This window comes from Magnusiomyces paraingens (genome assembly GCF_902498895.1).
Source record: "Magnusiomyces paraingens strain CBS 517.90 genome assembly, contig: contig2, whole genome shotgun sequence".
Lineage (NCBI taxonomy): Eukaryota > Fungi > Ascomycota > Dipodascomycetes > Dipodascales > Dipodascaceae > Magnusiomyces > Magnusiomyces paraingens.
The window spans coordinates 3,641,510-3,661,175 of NW_022474068.1; the positions used below are offsets into that span (position 1 = coordinate 3,641,510).

Sequence of the window (19,666 nt, forward strand, 5' to 3'; positions counted from 1 at the left end):
TTCCCCCCCTAATTGCCGAATCAAAAAATAAAATAAAATAAAATAAAATAAAAAAAGACTTCTCTGTTAGTTATTTAGTTGGAATATTTAAAACCTCCAAAATCCTCTCAAAACTTTCCAAATCTTTTAAAGACCTCTAGAATCTTTAAATTCCCTCTTCTCTCCATTCCCCTCTTAAAATGTCCTACTTCGGTCTCCGCTCGTTTGTCCATACCCAGGCCTCTCCAGACTCTGTGCAGCTGCCTACCAAGACCGGCACGGAATCTCTGGCCAAACTTATTGCCGAAGAGGTCCCCGAGCTTCGCGAAGGTGCCTACGACTACCTGAGCCCTGTTCTCTTCAATGGCGACCTTCAAACACTCTATGCCGGTGCAGGCAACTTTGAGAATGTCAACAAGATCTACTATGGTCGCCGTATCATTGCCTTCCCTGAAGAAAGTAACTCCATCGTCTCTGCTGACTATCTCATCCCTCCACCAGCCTCCAAAGAAGAATGGACAAAACTCCTGGCCTACTCACCTTTGGAAAAAACCCCTCCATACCCGGCTCGCACTCGCTACTTGCGCCCAGAAGAAGTCGCAAAGTACGAGCGTACCTATACCCCTGAAGATAAACCCCTGTTAGTTCTCTTGCACGGGCTCTCAGGTGGCTCTCACGAGTCATACATCCGCGCCGTTATTGACGACATCAAGTCCAAGTTCGACTGTGTTGTGCTCAACTCGCGTGGATGTGCACGCACCCCCATCACTACACCGCAGCTCTTCTGCGCCATCTGGACCGAGGACATTCGCCGGTTTGTCCAGATTCTCCATAAGGAACAACCCGGTAGACGTATATACCTCATTGGCTTCTCGCTCGGCGCAAGCATCCTTGCAAACTACCTGGGTCAGCAGGGCGACCTTGCGCGCGACGACCCGGCAAACAAAATCGATGGCGCCATTATTGTAGCCAATCCTTGGGACCTCGCACACTCCAACCAAGCCATGCATTCGTCATACATTGGTTCGCACGTCTATTCCCCTGTCATGACCAAGAACCTCGTGCGTCTTCTTAAAAACCACAAGGATGTACTTGCACAGAACCCTAACTTTGACTATGAAAAGCGCCTCTCGCTCAAGTATATTTATGATTTTGACGATGCCTTCACCGCACCGCTTTTTGGCTTCGATAGTGCCAAAGACTACTATCGCTCGGCTTCCAGTGTCCACCGCATCTTAGGCATCCGCGTTCCTACCGTCACTATCAATGCCCTCGATGACCCCATTGTCCACAAAGATTGTATCCCATATAAGGAAGCTATTAAGAACCCTTACATTTTGCTGGCAACCACCTCTCTCGGCGGCCACATTGGCTGGTTCAAGCGTGGCAACCAGCTCTGGTACCCGCCTGTCATCACCAAGATCTTCTCTGCATTGGACTCCATCGACCACACCAAGGGTGTTCCCAAGGCCCCAGTTTCTCAGGCCCACCGCCAGCTTGTCGACGGCCGTCTGCAGCTCCAATTTTTGACTGAAAAGGCTCCTGAAGTTGACGTCAAGGCTTCAGCTTAACCTTATTTTGGTGTTTATAAATATATTTTTTTGTTACTTTCTCTTTTCTCTTTTACATTTTAGAACTTTTTGTTAGCTCTCATAAATACAAAAAACTACTATATATATAAATCATATACTCACTCACCAATACCAAAACCAATACTTTTTAGCTTTACCAGATTAGCACAGGGCTTCAACCTTTACATGTTTATTTTTAAGGTCATTGCTTTATACCAATGGGAAAAAAAAATTAAGAGATTTATTATGACTGACTATATATGTTGATGAATTGCAATAAACTCAATAAACTCAATAAACTCATGGATTTACAGAGGGTTCTACGTGCCAATAATTTTTTCAGCCGCTTGATGGCTGTGCACTAAAGAGCTTAGATTTTATCGATAAAAGTGGGATTGACCATAATAAATATAAATATCCAACAAAATATCCTTTATCGTTATTTTTTTTTTTATTTTTTTATCTAAACAATTCATTAAAAACACTTCAATGACTACAGCAAATCCTAATAACGAACAAGCAATTGGAATTGATCTGGGAACAACAAACTGTTGTGTGGCTTATTACTCTAAAAAGCTTGTGAATATTGAGCATGACTCAGTTAGATTGCTTCCTTCAATTATTCTATATACTTCACCATCAACACCTCTCGTTGGTGAAGTAAACCCAGAGCAATTATTGGAAAATGAAAATACAATTATCACTAACACAAAAAGGTTTATTGGACTAAAGTTCACCGATCCCAAAGTTAAAGAAAATGCTCAGAATTTACCTTTCGAACTTACTGATCATCAAGGTGGTGCAGCCTTCAAACTCACGTTTAGAAATAATGAAACCAAAATAGTTACCCCTATAGAGGCTGCTGTTCATCTTTTAACACAAATTAAAAAAAATGCTAAAGCTCAGCTTAAGGCATCTGTCACTCAAGCAGTCGTTACTATTCCTGCACACTTCAACTATTAACAACGCGAAGAAACAAAATTAGCAGCAACAACTGCTGGATTCACTGATGTACATCTTTTGACTGAACCTGTTGCAGCTGCTATTGCTTACAATTATGAAACCGATTTTGGTAAACCTGAAGACACAAAAATGGAAACAAATATCCTTGTGTTTGATTTAGGTGGTGGAACATTTGACGTGTCTATTCTCAGTGTTGTTAATGAAAACTACACTGTGCTTTCCGAAGAAGGAAATATGCATTTGGGGGGGTTGGATTTTGACAATCGCCTTTTCAACCACTTTAAAAATGACATTATTAAGAATCATGAGTTTGATGTTTCTGTTTCACCAACTGCAAAATGGAGACTTCATAAAGCTTGCGAAGAGTTGAAAAAAAGGTTGAGCATATCTGAAACAGCCTCAATTTCTCTCAAAAGTTTTTCACCCACAGACTATACCTTGACTATAACACGTCGTGATTTTGAAATTTTGTGTCGAGATTTATTTGAAGAAACCAGAACCACAATAACTAATGCAATTACTCAAGCCAAATTGAAAAATTCAAATCTAAATATTACACGGGTTATTTTAGTTGGTGGCTCTAGCTTGATTCCTTATTTCACAAATGAAATTTTGAGACCCATGTTCCCACAAAGCAAAATTTGCAAAGATGTATCCACCGAAGCTGCCGTTGCCTATGGTGCAGCCCTAAGAGCAGCAACCTATTATGGAAATTTATCTGGAAATTTACGCCAAATTAACCTTAGGGATGTGGCTCCTTTGTCACTTGGATTAGAAGTTAATCATGGAATATTTGTGAAAATCATTGAAAAAAACACTGAAATACCAGTCTCAAAGTCTCAACTGTTTACAACAATTGAGGATAATCAAAGAGAAATAATAGTCAAGGTTTTTCAGGGAGAACGCGATATTGCCTCCAGAAACTTCTTTCTTGGGGTTCTTTTTCTTAAAATTGAACCTAAACCCCGAGGTGAAGTTACTGTAGATGTGACATTTTCCATTAATGACGAAGGAATTCTAACAGTGAAGGCACAAATATTGCCATCAGGAGCATCAAAAAAAATTCGACTTGAGGGTGCAAGTCAAATTTCTGAAGAAGAAATCCAGCGCTTAAAAGACGAAGCTTTACAAGCAGCTGCTGAAGATGAAAAGTCTAAGCAATCAGCGGAAGCAAGAACCAAGTTGGAAGATTTCATTTATAAAAAAAGACGGACTTTGAAAGATGACAAAGAAGGCAAAGCTGCTAACGACATACTGAAAGCTTCAGAAGATAAAATTAAAACAAACACCTTAATGGCTAATGATTTGGAAAAGGAACTGGAAAATTTGACGTTAGCTTTCGCTTCCCTTGGTCTTTAAAATCTTGGGAAATATAACTTTTTTTTTTTGTATAAAGATTATTAATTTTTATTATTTTTTTATACACTCTAAAATACAAAACAAATTAAATTTCAAAACAAAAACTTTCTAAAACTTTTTTTTTTCAATTATTACAAACTCTCCATCTTTATCCAACTCGTTCCGATCCGTCGCCGAGCTCTCTTCTCTCCACTGCTCGACGACGATATGGATCCATCAGAGTCTGTGCTCAGCCCGCTCGGCACCGCCTGCTGCTGGGCTCGGTTAGACCCTCGTGGCGCAGAAACAAACACTGACGTCGAAGATACAGGCCCAGAAACCGTGTCGTAGTACCGCGTCACAACGCTGTCCCTTGACCCACCCTCGTCATCATACGCATATCGTGGTCGCACTTTGGGCTGCGCAGCTACCCATTGGGCCTGTTGCTGTGCCTGTTGTTGTTGTTGTTGTTGCTGCTGCTGCTGTTGTGAGTACGATGTCGTGAACGATGAATATGGTACATCTTTGGCAGAAGCATGCGGCGGAGCAAGAGCCGAAGACGAACCGCGTGAAGAGACCACTGAAAACAGCGATCCTTCCTCGCTCCCGGATCCTGCACTACCAACCTTGTTTTCGCGTCGGCGGTTATGCTTACCTCGGGAAAGACCTCCAGAAGACTTTGCGCCAGGCGAAGAGTGCCCAGCAACTGCTGCTGCCGCTGCTGCTGTCAACGACTCCACCGAAACTGACATTTGCCGTGGAACTGGGCTCGCATACCCATCATCGGACCCATCAGTGACCGGTGACGACGCGCGTCGTACACCATGGTGCTGGCTCGTCGCCACCACATATGGCATGCGCTTGGGCATGGGTAATGTTGCATCGTACTCGTTGTCCTCCTGGCTCACCTGCAGCACTGACGGAACCGGAGATACGATAGGCGATGGCTCCGTAGTCACGGTCGGTGGTCCATGCAGCACATATTCGCCCTCGGTGCTCTCCAACGGCACCTGCACATGGAAATTTGTCACAGAAATATGTGACGCAGACTCGTCCGACGAGTCGCCAAGTCCAGAACCGGCAGCACCGCTGCCCTCGTATTCACTGGCCGATGACGAGTACTGCGAAACGTTCCGGTACAGCGTCGTGGGGGGCGCCTTAGACTGCAATGTCTGTGGACCAGAAACTCCACTGCCGCGGGTCTTGCCAGCCACACTCTGTGCAGATGCCAATAGCGTCGACGTTGTGGAAAGCCGCGATGCATGGCTGGGCTGAACCGCTGATGGAGGCGCGCTCCCAGCAAGCGTCGTGGCTCCGGACACCTGTGAGGTAGGTGGGTCACGAGCTGTGGTCTGCTGCACGATGCGTGCAGAAGGTGTTGCAATAGGCGAGAGCGACGTGAGGTTAGGCGAAAAGTCAGAAACGACATCGGAGGCCAGTGACGATTGTGAAGAACTTAGCGAAGAAGACAAGAGTGGGGTTGCCGATTGCTGCTGCTGCTGCTGCTGCTGCTGCTGAGACGATGACCCGGGACCCCCCTGCAACAACACTCTGCTGCTTCCGCCGGTGCCCGTGCTTGTGCTGGTGGGAGAAGCTGTGGCACGCGCAGTCCCCAGCGATGTGATTGTGGTTGTTGTGGAGAGCGTATGGGGTTGCGATATTGCCGGGTCTGCCAACGACGAGGCTGTTGAACTAGGCGAGGTCACCGATGCTGCTTGCTCAGCAGAGTTGCTACTACTGTTGGAATCCTCTAGCAATAAGTGAAGCTGTCGTTGGGATTTGGCCGATAGTTGAGTCGACCTCTGTTGAAGTTCCTCCATCTCCTGAACCATATCTTCCAGAATCCGGTCGCTTATCTTGTACTGCTCCTGCAGCACTCGTGGGATGCGCAACCCGGCACTCGATGCTCCAGAACTGCCGCTAAACTGCCCACTACTGCTACCTCCACTACCACTGCCACTACCACTGCTCTCAAACGAACTGCCACTCACCCGTGTTCGGTTGCTATCCGAAGAACCACTCTCTCCAGAAGGTTTGCCCATGAGCACACCCGCAGAGTATGATGCTGCGCGGCGTGCAACAGGTACAGATGAAGACGATGAGGCTGCGGTGACGGCTGCAGGAGGCGACAACTTTGTGAGAGGTGGCGACGACGATGACGAGTGGGACGACCCAGATGCAGAGCCAGAAACAGAAGTACTACCAGCGCTGAGCCCATCGCGCAACAAGGGGCTGTTGCTATCGCTGGATGTTGACAAGAGAGGCGCAGAAACTATCCGTTTTTGGGCCGTAGGTGACCCCCCAGAAGATGAAGAAAAGAACGAGTCTGGCTTAGATGATTGCGGGTTCTGGTTTTGGGATTGAGATGCACTGACAGGGGAAACAGCTGTACCAGAAGCCGATGTTGAAACAACTGCTGGAAGAGCTTCCGAAGACAATGTAGCAGATGTTTTGACGGGCTGTACGCCCACAGAAACTGTCTGGCCAGACGTGGCTGGCGCAGGATCAACGCTGTTGGAAGTGCCCGAAGATGTCGAGGGCCCTGAAGGCGCAGATGCACTGGACGTGTCCTTGGCAGATGTGCCCGACTCACTGGAGTTTGCAGGGGACACCTCAGTGGACCCGGGGACAGTAGGCAAAGGTCTTGGTGGTGTTCGCTGGGATGATGCAGAGGCAGCTGTTGGAGGAGGTTTAGCCATGGACGGGGGTTTTGCGAGCGGCTGCTTAGGCGCTGAGTCTTTGGAAGAACTTGAAGTATCAGTAGCAGAAGCGTCGATGTGTGGGCGCCGCGACAGGCTCGACGATGGGCGTAGGAACTCATTGGCCTGCATGTCGGGCAGCGGCGGGACCTGAGACTGGTCCGAGGCTGGCGACTCAGTACGCGATACAGAGCGCGACGCGGCCGCCGCACGAGGAGCGGGAGACGGCGATGTCATGGCTGAAACAGAAACTGGAGCAGGCGAAGGTTGAGCTGGCGAGGGTTGGCGAGATGCAAGCAACGAAGAATGGGCTGGTGAGGTTGCCCGGTCGACCTTGAGAGCCCGCCGACGAGGCACCAGGACGTCGAGGTTGGGTGACATGAGGGCTGTGTAACGGGTCTGATACTCGCCGGTGCGCAATGCGCGGCGGATAGATGATGCGGTGCGTTTGTGGCCCTTTGGCTTGGATGCTGTTGTTAGTTCCATTGGTGGGGCCGGGACATGGTGAGACACTGCGTCTTGGAAAATCTCATCCTCTTCAGAATCTTCAAGAAGACTTTCATCGTCGCTAGAAATAGAAATCACGCTGTCGGAGTCATATAAATCTGGCTGCTTATACTGCTGAGAATGCTGCTGCTGATGCTGCCGGGCTCCCCGGGTTTGCGGCTGCTGTTGCTGTTGCTTTTGCTGCTGTTGTTGTTGTTGTTGTTGCTGTTGCCGCTGAGGATCCTGTTTGGAATATTTTACTGAGTATGAAAACCTGTTGCGATCACCCAGACTCGAGTTAGAAGTTGTTGACGAGTGAAAAGACGACATGGACTGCGCGTCGTCGTCCAAGTACGAGTCCTCGCTCTCGGAGTCCTCTGGGATCTCCACAGGTCGTTGCTGTTGGAACTTTGGACGCTGATGAGTGTACTCTCCAGAAACTGCTCGGTTGGCCTCCCATGTGCGCTGCTGGCGCTTGACTTTTGCATTCTCCAGCTCCTGCATTTCCTGGCGCAGAATGATGCGCACTGCAATGGCACGCCGCAGGTATGCGGACCATGTGTTGACGAATGCAAGGGCTTCTTCGACTCGGATGGGCTCGGCCAGATAATCCTGGTCCATCTTGGAGATGTTTTTGGGTGGTTCTGTTAGAATTACATCTGAATCTTCAGAATCGTCAGAGTCGTCAATGGTGATAACCTCAGAGCGTCGGATAGCAGACGAGTAATGAGGTTTGAAGAGGTTGGGATTCATTGGGTCGTATTTGGTGGATGCACGAGTGGGAGTGTGCTGTTGGTTCTCTGCGTTGAGAGAAATGAAAGACCGAGAAAGAGACGGGCGACGGTAAAGTGATGAGAAAGATGACTTATGGCTGAGAATGGACCTTCGGGATGACGTGCGACCCGGAGCTGCAGATGAAACTGCGGCTGCCCCCGCGGCTGCAGATGCTGCTACAGATCCTGTAGCGGCGGTAGATACGGCAGCAGCTGTAGCTGTAGCTGCACGCGACGCGTTTGTCATTCTGCGTTTGATTTTGCGGGCCTCGTCAAGGTTATGCTGAAGCATATCGAGTCTGACGTCAAGAGAATCACGCGACGAGGCAGCTTCTGGGACCAGCAGAGCGGCTCTAGAAGTAGGAGCTTGCACAGAAATCGAGTCTTCTGCAGGTTCCTCCGAGATTGTATATTGAGACAGAGATTCCATTGCATGGAGAGAAGGTTGATGACGCAGAGAAGACGTGGAAGACGCGCGCGAGAAGGTTGACCCAGAAGGTCTGGTCACTGGGACGCGTGCTGAAGAATAAAAAGAAGAAGCTCGAGAAAGTGCATTGACAGAAGATATGAGCGATGGGTGGGAAAGGGGCAGGCCTGTAAATGTGTGGACTCGGAGGGCTCCTGATGAGTGTGAAGAGCGGATGGACAAAACTTCTGCTGAGCCTGACGCGTTGATGCCTGTGAATTTTGTGACGAGCAAAGGCTTTGAGATTGCTGAAGGCTGTGGTGTAGGTTTACGGATAGGTTGTGGGCGAAGTCGCCATAAAGATCCAGGCTTGACGCGGTACTGTCGGGGTTTTGCAGAAGAAACTTTGAATGAAGGAGAGCTGAGTCTAAGCGAACCACCACTTGGACTGGGTTTCGCTGATAGCTGGGCTTTTGTAAAATTGTAACGAGCTTTTGGTTTACGGCGAAACAGGCGGACCCAGAGTCTGCGCAATGGGTTTGCACGTACCAGCGCGGTTCCTCCTGCAGTTGCTGGTGTTCGTTTGAGCGAAGTAGCCGAGGTTTTCCTGCGGATCATGAGCAGCGAGGAGCCAAACTCTTGGGCATTGAGCTGCTCCAACGACGGGATACTGTGAAATGTTCGCGGGTTTGTTGTAGACGAGGTCGTAGCATTATTATTATTATTATCGTTGTTGTTGTTATTCTTGGGTTTACTGCTGGTAGTTCCTGACCGAGCCAGGTCGATCTGTCTACGGATTTGAGGGTTACGCGAGACTGGCTGCTGAGGGGTCAAGTTTGCAGGAGACCGAATGGCTGTTTGCTGCGGCGTTTGTGGGGTTGGTGGTGTATTGTCTGTAGATTGAGGCTGCTCAGGAAGCTGTTGGCTGATGCCAACAGCTCCAGCAGATTGGTTTTGAAGCATTTGAGGGTCTTTGAATTGAGGATGTTGATGATGTTGATGATGTTGATGGTGTTGGTGAAACTGCTGGGAGGCTGGAATTTTCTTTTCTTGTGAGCTACTGCTGCCTACAATTTTTCTGGCGCCCACAAGCATCCGCGTTCTGCTTTGGATGGGCTGGCTGGGTTGACTGGGCTGGCTGGGTTGTTGGCTTGGAAGTTGGCTGGGAAGTTGGCTGGGCGGCTGGCTGGGTTGTGCTGGGACAACAGACGCGTCGGCAGCACTCACAGCGTTGTCATGGAAACTTAGGCCACTTCCGCTATTGGATTTCCCAATTCGGCCACTTACCTGTTTGGGTCCGTGCGGCGCCATCCGATTCTCAAGGCGCTGCTGTTGCTGCTGCTGCTCTTCCTGGCCCCGCGCATCGCCACCACCAACAGAGCCAGTTGCACCCCGCGACACCCGAACCACAGGCGCAGACCGGGTCCGAGAATGATGCTGAGTCACACCACCACCACCACCACCACCACTAACACCTGAAGACAAAGGTAACTTGGCAGCAGAAGGATCAGACCGGTGCCGCTGCTGTTTATCATTTCTTCCTCCAACATGCAAAACAGCCTTTTCACCATCCTGGTCTTCTTCCCCCTCTTCATTTTCGTCACGCCCGTAGTAATGGTAATGGTTAATGCGATAGTTGTTTATAGTTGTACCCAACTGAGCTGTCCCTGACACAGGCCTTAATGCGTTATTGCTGTTTCTGTCGTCTCCATTGCTTTCCAAATCAAGATCTTGGTGGAGGTTATGAGAGTGTCGCCGATGAGACTGAGTAGATTCTCGTCGCATAGAATTCCGATGCTGTTGCTGCTGCTGCTGCTGCTGCTGAGAATTTGAATGTGAATGTGAATATGAATGTGAATGACTGCTATGGGCCCCGCCACTGCTGCGTTGCCTTAAATTTAAGCTGTGTCTCAGTGACTGCTGCTCCCGCTCCAGCCGTTCAATCTCAGATACTAGCGAGTCGGCTGCTGTTTCTGAGGTTGTCGTAGTTGTCGTAGAGGGTTTTCTGACTCCTGGAGTTGTTGGTAAAATGTCATTGAACTTGGGTAAAACCACAGAAGATGCTTGTGGAGTTGTCACTGTGGCCAAAGCCTGGGATGTTGAAACAGGAGGATGAGAAACAGAATGTGAGAGATGAGAATGGTGAGAATGGTGAGAATGATGAGAATGATGAGAATGATGGCCAGGTGATAATACCCCTCCAGAAGATCCTACAGTAAGCCCTAAACTCCGCCGGCGGTATCCAGCATAAGCCCCAGGCCCATACTCTTCAAACCCATCGTCTTCTTCCTCATCATCGTGGAACCGTGAGTGGCGACGCACTGTTCCATGTCGGGGAGTATTTTCTAGTGTCACAAAAGTTGCCGGATACTTTTTACTACCTGATGTTGCGGTTGCTGCTGCTGCCGCCGCTGCTGCCGCTGCTGCTGCTAAACTGTGACTTTTGCCTTGGATTTTGCGATGAGTTGATGTCGACATGCGCCGCAAAAACGACGCCCGCCGACCAGTCGGTGCCGGATCTTCCCCACCGTCTGCACCATCCGCCACAACGGTGTCTAGAACATAGCCTGCAATAGATTTGTTTCGTTTGTGGTGATTGCTGCTACTAGGATAGTGTTTGGTGAACCCACGAGTTGACGAAGAAACAGGCGCAGAAGGGTTGGCGTGCATGTCACGGAGTCTAGCATGAATGCCTGGAGACGCTAGTTCAGGCGAGTACTCAATGTTTTGTCTAGAATAACTGCGATAGGAATGGCGGTGTTGATTGACGTTTTCGTCTTCTTCTTCTTCGTCGTCATCGTCATCGTCGTCGTCATCATCATCATCATCATTGTCGGTAGAAGAAGAAGATGGTGATGAAGAAGAAGAAGATTCATCTGAGGTTGTTGGTGTTGTGGAAGTTATAATGTTGATGCGGCGTTCCGGTGTGTACGGTGCTCTGTATTTAGGTTTACCGGGCATTGTAGAAGAAAAAATTAAATCTTCAAAGACGTTTAATGATGAATGAATGAAAATACTGATTAAATGTAAGCTTATTTGATGATTGAATGAAAATATATATATTAGATTGAATAAAAATTAGAGATCAAAATTTAAAGAAAAAAAATAAAAATAAAAAAAGGTGCTGAAAAAATTGTCGATTAATGTAAAGTTAGTGATAATTCGATATTTAAAGGTACTTTTTTTTTAAATGATAATTTTCAAATCAGAAAATAAAATAGAAGGAAGAAAAGTAAAGGAAAATAAAAAGAAGAAGAAGGAAAATATTCAAAATTATCTTTTTTTTTTTATTAATAAATTTATTTATTTATTTTTACATATTTCTGAAATTCCCATGTTTTTTTAGCCTACTACTACTACTCATACTTTTTGTCTACACATAATCCACTCCACCCATTTGGTTCTTCAAGAATTTCCGTTATATATTTCCGTTTTTTTTTTTTTCATTCTTTCATATCCATCTTCTTCTTCTTTTTTTCTCATCCTGATGAATATATATTCCTATTTTAATTACCACTTAGTCCAGCCTTTTTTTTTTGTCATTTTGTTCCAAAAAAAGATACTTCTCCCATACCTTTTTCTCCCATCCTCGAGCAAAAAGTTTCTTTTGGGTCTCGCCAATTTCCTCTTTGGGAATCCAATGGCCAGCCAGCAAACCTAATTGGGGAGTCTCACAAACCCAAAAATGGCCAATTCTTAAAATAAAGAGGTGGGTGATTAATATCTTGTTCAATTTAATTTAATTCAATTCAATTCAATCATAATAACTTTCATATATATATATATATATATACTTCATTTCTTAAATATAAATACAAATATAAAAAATATATAAAAAAATTCTCATATTGTCTTTATTGACTGGAGGCTGGGCTCGGATTTTCCAAAGCAAATTGTTATTTTTGTCCGGCCTTTTCTTTTTTTTTTTTTTTTTTCAACGCCCCTTTTTAATTCTTCCAAATCCAGCAAACACTTATAAGTGTTATATATATATATAAAAGTATCTACTCAATTGGTTGATTATGATGGAAATGGGCTTTTTTTGTCCAACATGTTGTCTCCCAAATAGGTGTTGTGAAAGTTGACTTTAATTATTTTTTAAAGTCTTGACACTTTCTATTATTCTAAAAAAATATTTATAAATAATTATTTCACTATTTTTATATAAGCTTAATAAATTCAGTCTTTCTTCTTAAACTTATTTGGAATTTAAAAAATAATAATAATAATAATAATAATAATAATAATTGCGGGGGGGTCCATCATTATTTAATTAAAGTCTCAACCTGCTTTTTTTTTTTTTTTTACCATAATAATTTGACGTTTTTTTTTATTTTATTTTGTACTTTGGAGATTCCGCATACTTTGGTAATCATCACCCCTCTCTAATTAATAATAATTATAATTATCACAACCTTATCAACATTTTCAATATTTTCAAAATATCTACAAAAAAAAATATTACAATTCTTAACTTTTTTTTAATTCTTTTTTTTTTTTTTTTTTATTTCAATATATATATATATATATCATCTTTCTCTTTTTTATAATTTTTCACTGTGTAATAAAATCTTTTTCTCCTTTTCTTTTCTTTTCTTTTTTTTAAAAAACTTTGGCGCGCCTCTCTTAATTCTTTAGGGTGCAACTCTGTACCAAAAAAAAAAAAAAAAAAAAAAAAAAGCACTCAATATTACGTAACCATCAGTAATCCAGCCATCCCCAACTTTACTTACATGTCATTCAGCCGCACAACAACATACATATCTAAATTAGCTCCCATAAAACAAAAATCATACAAAATTGCACTTCTTCTGAGTCTCATCTATCTCAACTTCTTGTTTTCTCTTCAAACAAAAGCAACCTTTTTTAAATCACTATGGCCAACTAACTAAATCAAATATCAACTTCACAACTACTAAAAATCACACAAGAAAAAAAAAAAAAAAGAAAACATCCCCTACTCTTCAATCATGGGTCGTCGACCATTGTTCCCATTTCCTCCTCCTCCTCCTCCAGCTCCCATCATCCCAGGCGGAGGTGGAGGCATCCCCATCATCCCTGGAGGAGGTGGCGGAATCCCTCCAAACGGAATAGGGGGCCCCATCATCATCCCCAGAGGACCTCCTCCTCCCATCTCATCCATCCCTGGACCAAATCCCATCGGTCCCATCGCTCCAGGAGGTGGAGGCATTGCGCCAGGCGGGAACCCAGACATGGCCCCTCCAGGTCCCATCATACCAGGCGGTGGTGGTGGCATTCCCATCATCATAGGAGGCATTGGTGGCATCCCCTGCATCCCAGGTGGTGGTGGACCTCCAGGTGGTATCCCCATCATATTAGGTGGTGGCATCCCAATCATATTCGGTGGTAACGAAAACGGTATCGCCCCTGTAGGTGGCATATGCATTCCAGTCGGTAACTTAAACTGCCCGTTATTACCCTGGAAAAACTCTGGCGGAATGGCTCCAGGTGGTGGCGGTGGCAGCGGTACAACCCCTCCATTAAACCCAAGAACACCGTGCCCCTGAACAGGTGACAACATCCCCACAGGTACAATTGCTGGTGTCGATTGTTTCCGTGCCTTTTCTGATACTGGACTTTGGCTAGCAACTGGCGAAGTGTGACTACTATTGCCACTTCCGCTAACTGGCACGTTCCCCATACTTGGAGTCGCAGGCACTCCAATAACTTCCTTCTCAAGTCCAGGTGGTGCATTTGGACCTGTAGACTTGTTTAAAAGACTCATGAAAAACATGTCATCATTAGAAGACTCTTCCTTTGCCGGCGCGTTCTGTTGAGGCTGCTGCTGTTGTTGCTGTGGCTGTTGCTGCGGCTGTTGCGGCTGTTGCTGCTGTTGCTGTTGCTGCTGCTGCTGCTGCTGCTGCTGCTGCTGAACCTCTCCGCTAGCATCCCCAAGCATTGCCATGATTCGCTTCAACCCTTCTGCATCACTATTATCCTCCACAGTATTCATATTGGCGAACCGTGGAGTTGTTGGAGATTGCATTTCAAAGCTTGTACTGTGCTCTTCTGCACGGAAAAAACTAGAAAACTTGGACGACCGCCCAAACCCTGCCAGAGACGCGCTACCACCTCCACCGCTAGGAGAGTGCATCGCCTCTTCGTACCTAAACATAAAATCAACCGCCCGTGTCGGCTTCTCCATCGCAGGTTGTCGCATCCGGTCGCTATCAAACATCCTACTGCGAGACTCCTCACCAATTGCAGGAGCAGAAACTGATGTTGTATTTGTAGTCGTAATATTGCTAACACCGCTAGCACCACCTGTAGAAGACCCAGATTGATTCTTGCGCATCTTCTGCTTCCATTCTTCAAACTCTTGAATAGCACTATTGGACTGCGGTATCTCCCCTCCAGCAAAATCAGTTGGTATCTCCCAGTCGGCCTCCAAAGTCTCTTCCTGTAACTTGTACGATGACGTCGACTCACCTCGTCGCTCCCGACCAAGGAGCTCAAACTTGTCAAGAAAATCTCTTCGTTCACCTTCGCCGCTCGAGTTTCGCGTTTTGCTTCGTCCATTCGCCGATGATGCCAAAGTTGATCCGCCAGGCAAAATGCCTGGTGGCGCTCCAGGAACAGTGCTGTTGGTGCCATTCGCGTCGTGGTTTCGTCGATTTGGTCGAACATACAGCTGCGATGACGAAGATGACAATGCAGCTGGTGCAGATGCCGCTGATCCATGATCGCTATTTGACCGTGGCTTGGGAGCATCTGGTTTATACTTGAAAAAGTCGCCTACATCTTGGAACGTGTTAATAATAACGAGTGTTGTGCAATAACACATCTTGTTAAAAAACATACTTGATCGAATTTGTCTAAATCACGTTAGAAAAACTAATATCCCCAACTTTTTTTTGTAACAAAAAAAAAATATTAACTTACTGATTAAATGCCCCGTCTATACGCGAGTATGACGACGTACTATTATGGAAAATGTGCTTTTGTTTTGGTCTGAGTTGTTAGCCTTGAATCAAAAAAAAAAAAAAAAAAAAAAAAAACTCTTCTTCTACTAATCGATCAAACATACGCTGTAATGTCGGGCAGACGCAAAGATGCTGGAACAGCTACTAGAGGAGAGTTTCGCAAGAACTGCAGCTCCTCAATCGTATACACAAAGTTTTTCCTTGTTGGGTTAAGTGAGTTTACCGGCAACTCGTAGTCCTTGTCATCCGCGTTAAACAGTGTTATATCCTGCTGGGTACTGGAAGATGAAGAGCTTGAGTATGGCGTTGTTTCCGGTGCTGATTGTGATAATGGTTGTTGTAGTGGTGGCTGAGCGCCTGCCCCTATCAAAGGCTGCGCAGAAATGATTGCGGGATCCATTCCTTTTAGGCGTGTTTAAAATAGGGGGAGTGGAATGGGAGTATAATCAATTCTAGTCCTCCCTATGAATGTGGATAAGAATTTTCTTGCTAGATTATTTCTGAGAATGGATTGGTGGCGATAAGTATGGTTAGGGAGGCAAAAAAAAAAAAGAGATAAAAAAATTTATAGGGGAAAAAAAAAATTTGGTGGTGGTGGTGGTGGTGGTGATGAAGTTGAGGACGTGGGATTTCAGATTGTGTGGTGGGCTTTTTTTTTTTTTTTTTTTTCTTGTTAGAGTGGAAAAAACAACCGTGTTTATTATGTGATGTGTGACAACCACTGAAAGAGCCTTTGGCCAGGTTGCCTGTAGTAGTAGAAAAAAAAAAAAAAAAAAATAAATTAATAAAAAGCTGCCTGGCTGTTACAAGAAGTGTGTCGTGTGTATATGTGTGCGTGTATATTAGTCATGATTAGTAACAATTAGCCGTACGGTACTTTTACAATTTTTAAAATAAAGATCGGGACTCCGGATCACCAAAAACAAACATTGCTAGAAAAAAAAATTATAAAAGCATAAACTTAGGGCACCAGTGTAATAATAATGATAATAATAATAACAATAACAATAATAATTCTAATTCTAATTCTAATTTTTTTGTTTCAAGTAAAGCTTCTCTTTCCTTAATGATACTCAATCTTACTTTTCAAAGTCTGACTCAGCATTTACATAACATTTAAATTTTCTTTTCATCTCCATCAATTTCCTCTCAAGCCTTTCTTTTTTTTAAGATGTTGTTTTGACAAAAAAAAAAAATTCTTTACAACAACAACAATAACAATAACAACAATCAAATGTCTGACACCGAGACAAAAGACCCCCTTCCCAGAGATCCAGCTCTTTTGGAGGAGCCTGTAGATAATTCAGACCTTGTCAGTGAAGCAAGTGACATTAGTGACATTAGCGAAATCAGCGATGTCAGTGACACAGACATTTTCAACCATGTGGCCACTGTTCGTCCTGCTCAGTTTCTCAAAAACACAAAGTTCAATGTGGACGATGAACAAACTAATACTGAAGATGACAATATAACCTACGATTTAAATCTTGAAAATATATCTCCAACATATGAAAGCGATCAAAGCAACATTTCGACGTGTCTCTCCAGTGAAAAGGAACCAGAACCAGAACCAGAACCAGAACCAGAACCAGAACCAGAACCAGAACCAGAACCAGAACCAGAATCAAAACAAGTCCATGACTCGTTTGCTGAAAAACGACGCGAGTCAAACTCCAGCATAAAAACAGTACGACCTGTCATGTTTGAAGTTCCAAAACCAGAAGTCGAAACAATTAAGATACAGCCAACAAAACCTGATGAGCCTGAACAACGACAATACAAATATGGTTACATCAAACCCACACAACAAACAAATGACTCGTTTGGTATCAACCCTGCAGAACTCGTGCTCAAATACGGCGATGTCAAGAATGAAGACTCAATCATTATCAATACTGTTTCTGTGAAAAATCAATCATCATTCAGTCCACAAAAGAAAAAATCTGATATCTCTTTCGACCAATCTTTCTCTTTCTCCAGATCTACAAGCAGAGGAAGTAAACAAAAGGGTGGGATTGTTGGATCAAATCTTTTCAGCAGACTCAAAACCCCAAACTCCTCCTTTTCACAGCAATCAGAAAAATCCATTCTTACTTCAGAAAAACCACAACAATTAAAGTCTATCTTTCCAGTGGAGCCTATAACCAATGGATTCAAACTTAACGGCATTGAAAACAAATCATCCCAAGTCACAAAGGAGACACCAATCTCCACTAGTCCCTTTAAATTCAATGGCATTTTAAATGACATTTCTATAAAACAGGCTACAGATGCTTCTACACCTGAGCTCTCAAACAATTTTTTTACAGCTCCAAGTCCTGAAATAAACTTTGCACCTTCAGCAAACAAGTTGGAAAACTTTAAACCTTTATTTGATACTGATGCCCCAAAGATTGAAACTGAAAAGCTGCCAAATAAATCAAGTGCATTTGAATTTTCCAACTCTGCTTTTGGCCAACTTGCGAAATCAGAAGATACTTCAGCTAAAATCTCTCCTAAAAAGCTCACATTTACTACGTTGAAAAACTCAGTTGGTTCCGAGTCTACCTTTAGTTTATCTGGCCAACCTAAATCTGAAAAGCCAACTCAAGCATCTGCTCCGGAGATTTCATTCGGTCAACCAGCCTTTGGTCAACCAGCCTTTGGTCAACCAGCCTTTGGTCAACCAGCCTTTGGTATACCTAAGAAGCAAGAGAACCCAGTCAAAAACTCAGTTTCTGAAACTTCAACCGTAACTTTTGGCCAACCAGCTTTTGGTCCACCTGCATTTGGCCAACTCAATAAATCAGAAAATCCAGTCAAAAATCCAGTTCCTGAAGCTTCAACTGTAACTTTTGGTCAACCTGCCTTTGGTCAACCTGCCTTTGGTCAACTTAATAAGCCAGAAATTCCAGCCAAAAAACTGGCTCCTGAAACCTCGACAATTACTTATGGCCAACCTGCTTTTGGTCCATCAGCTTTTGGTCAGCCAGCTTTTGGTCAAAATAATAAACCAGAACAACCAACCAAAAAACCAGCTCCTGAAATCCCAACTGTTACTTTTGGCCAGCCTGCTTTTGGCCAGCCTACTAAATCCAATGATAAAGCCACTGCACCTAAAAAACTTACTTTTATACCATCGAGATCCCAGGAAGACACAAATTCTACTTTTGGAAAGTTTCTCTTGGAACAGCCTACGACTGGCGAATCTATTAAACCTGAAAAGCCTTCTGAGGCCCCTACTGGAGCTTTGAGATTTGTTTATAAGCCACCAACAGAAACCTCAAAACCCTCTTTGGGCAATCCTGCATTTGGCTTGCCTTCTTCCATCAAGTCCTCTTTTGGTACATCTCTTGCCGAGGCTAAACCCAGTTCTATTAGCATTCCCTCTAGCGCCCCTAAACCAGATGCTCCAACCAACCCCTTAAAATCTTCATTTGACTCAGCCAAGGCCGATATCTTTAAACCTTCTTTAAAGGCATTTGGGGCCTCTAAGCCAGACCTTCCAAAAGTTATTTCCAACAATAAGCCAGCTTCATCACTACCTGAAACGAAGCAAACACTGCTTTCAGCAACTGAAAAAGTCACTCGCATAAATACTCCGGAAAACGGGTCACCCACAAGACAGCATCGGTCTGCATTTGGTGGAATCTCGTTGGAAAAACCCCCTTCATCTAGCATCTTTACGCAATCGCCAGGGCTTCTCACTCTCAAGTCGTTTGAAAAATCAGAAAAATCAGAAAAACAAGAACTCCAATCAGAGCCTATATTCCCGGCTCAAGATAAACACAAGAAGCTAACGATATCGCCTAAAGCTACAATCCACAGATACGATATCAAATCTTCACCTAGCCGCTCGCGAACAGATAGCAAACTGGAGCCCAAGGTTGAGCCCAGGAGCAGCATATTAAAAGACAAGACAAAAGAGAAAGATACTGCTAAAAAAGAAACTCCAGAAAAAGACACCAAAAAAAAGCCAGAGCCATACAATGTCCGTTATTACAACGATCCCAACATTCCATATACGCTCAGCTTATATGTCCAAGTCTTTCTTAACTTCATGCTAGCCGCAACTCTTCTTTATTTTCTTTACGGGTTCTTTAGCACTATCAATGCCGACGTTGACAAGCGCCTCAGCGAGTACTCTTCTGATATTCTGTCTGAAATTGCAGAGTGCTCCCGGCAGTATCTCCGCAACAATTGCATGCCCGGGCGCCGGGTGCCTGCAATGGAAACTCTTTGCACAGCGTGGGAAAAGTGTATGAACCGTGAGTCGGCGACGGTAGGTCGTGCCCAGGTCTCCGCGGAAACCTTTTCTCAAGTCATTGATAGCTTTGTCAAGCACTTGTCGTTTCGTACATGGATCATCTTTTTTGGCGGATTCATTGTGGTTTTTATTCTACCAAACGTTGCTCTTTCATCTTTCAGAGCAGGAAGACCGGTTCGTCTGGTTGAAAAGAAGGAGAGAAAAGAAGAAAATGTCTCGAAGACCAAGGATCATAGTAGTTGGGAAATGTAAAAGTTCAGG

General features: G+C 44.6%; 5 protein-coding genes across 5 annotated transcripts; 3 read left to right on the forward strand and 2 right to left on the reverse strand.

Moving 5' to 3' along the window:
• Positions 1-179: 179 nt before the first annotated feature.
• On the forward strand, positions 180-1,550 carry SAPINGB_P002890 (uncharacterized protein; the record flags this gene model as incomplete). The annotated part of the gene is made up of 1 exon (XM_031997608.1): positions 180-1,550. The coding sequence occupies one exon, from the start codon at positions 180-182 to the stop codon at positions 1,548-1,550; it is 1,371 nt and encodes a 456-aa protein (XP_031853499.1).
• A 489-nt stretch (positions 1,551-2,039) lies between these two features.
• SAPINGB_P002891 (uncharacterized protein) lies at positions 2,040-3,872 on the forward strand (the record flags this gene model as incomplete). Its single annotated transcript, XM_031997609.1, has 2 exons — positions 2,040-2,349; positions 2,536-3,872. The coding sequence occupies 2 exons, from the start codon at positions 2,040-2,042 to the stop codon at positions 3,870-3,872; spliced, it is 1,647 nt and encodes a 548-aa protein (XP_031853500.1).
• Positions 3,873-4,003: 131 nt separating this feature from the next.
• On the reverse strand, positions 4,004-11,176 carry SAPINGB_P002892 (uncharacterized protein; the record flags this gene model as incomplete). Its single annotated transcript, XM_031997610.1, has 1 exon — positions 4,004-11,176. The coding sequence occupies one exon, from the start codon at positions 11,174-11,176 to the stop codon at positions 4,004-4,006; it is 7,173 nt and encodes a 2,390-aa protein (XP_031853501.1).
• A 1,996-nt stretch (positions 11,177-13,172) lies between these two features.
• On the reverse strand, positions 13,173-15,559 carry SAPINGB_P002893 (uncharacterized protein; the record flags this gene model as incomplete). The annotated part of the gene is made up of 4 exons (XM_031997611.1): positions 13,173-14,971; positions 15,038-15,051; positions 15,119-15,157; positions 15,264-15,559. 4 exons carry the CDS (start codon positions 15,557-15,559, stop codon positions 13,173-13,175), a joined length of 2,148 nt encoding a protein of 715 aa, XP_031853502.1.
• Positions 15,560-16,393: 834 nt separating this feature from the next.
• On the forward strand, positions 16,394-19,657 carry SAPINGB_P002894 (uncharacterized protein; the record flags this gene model as incomplete). The annotated part of the gene is made up of 1 exon (XM_031997612.1): positions 16,394-19,657. The coding sequence occupies one exon, from the start codon at positions 16,394-16,396 to the stop codon at positions 19,655-19,657; it is 3,264 nt and encodes a 1,087-aa protein (XP_031853503.1).
• Positions 19,658-19,666: the final 9 nt, after the last annotated feature.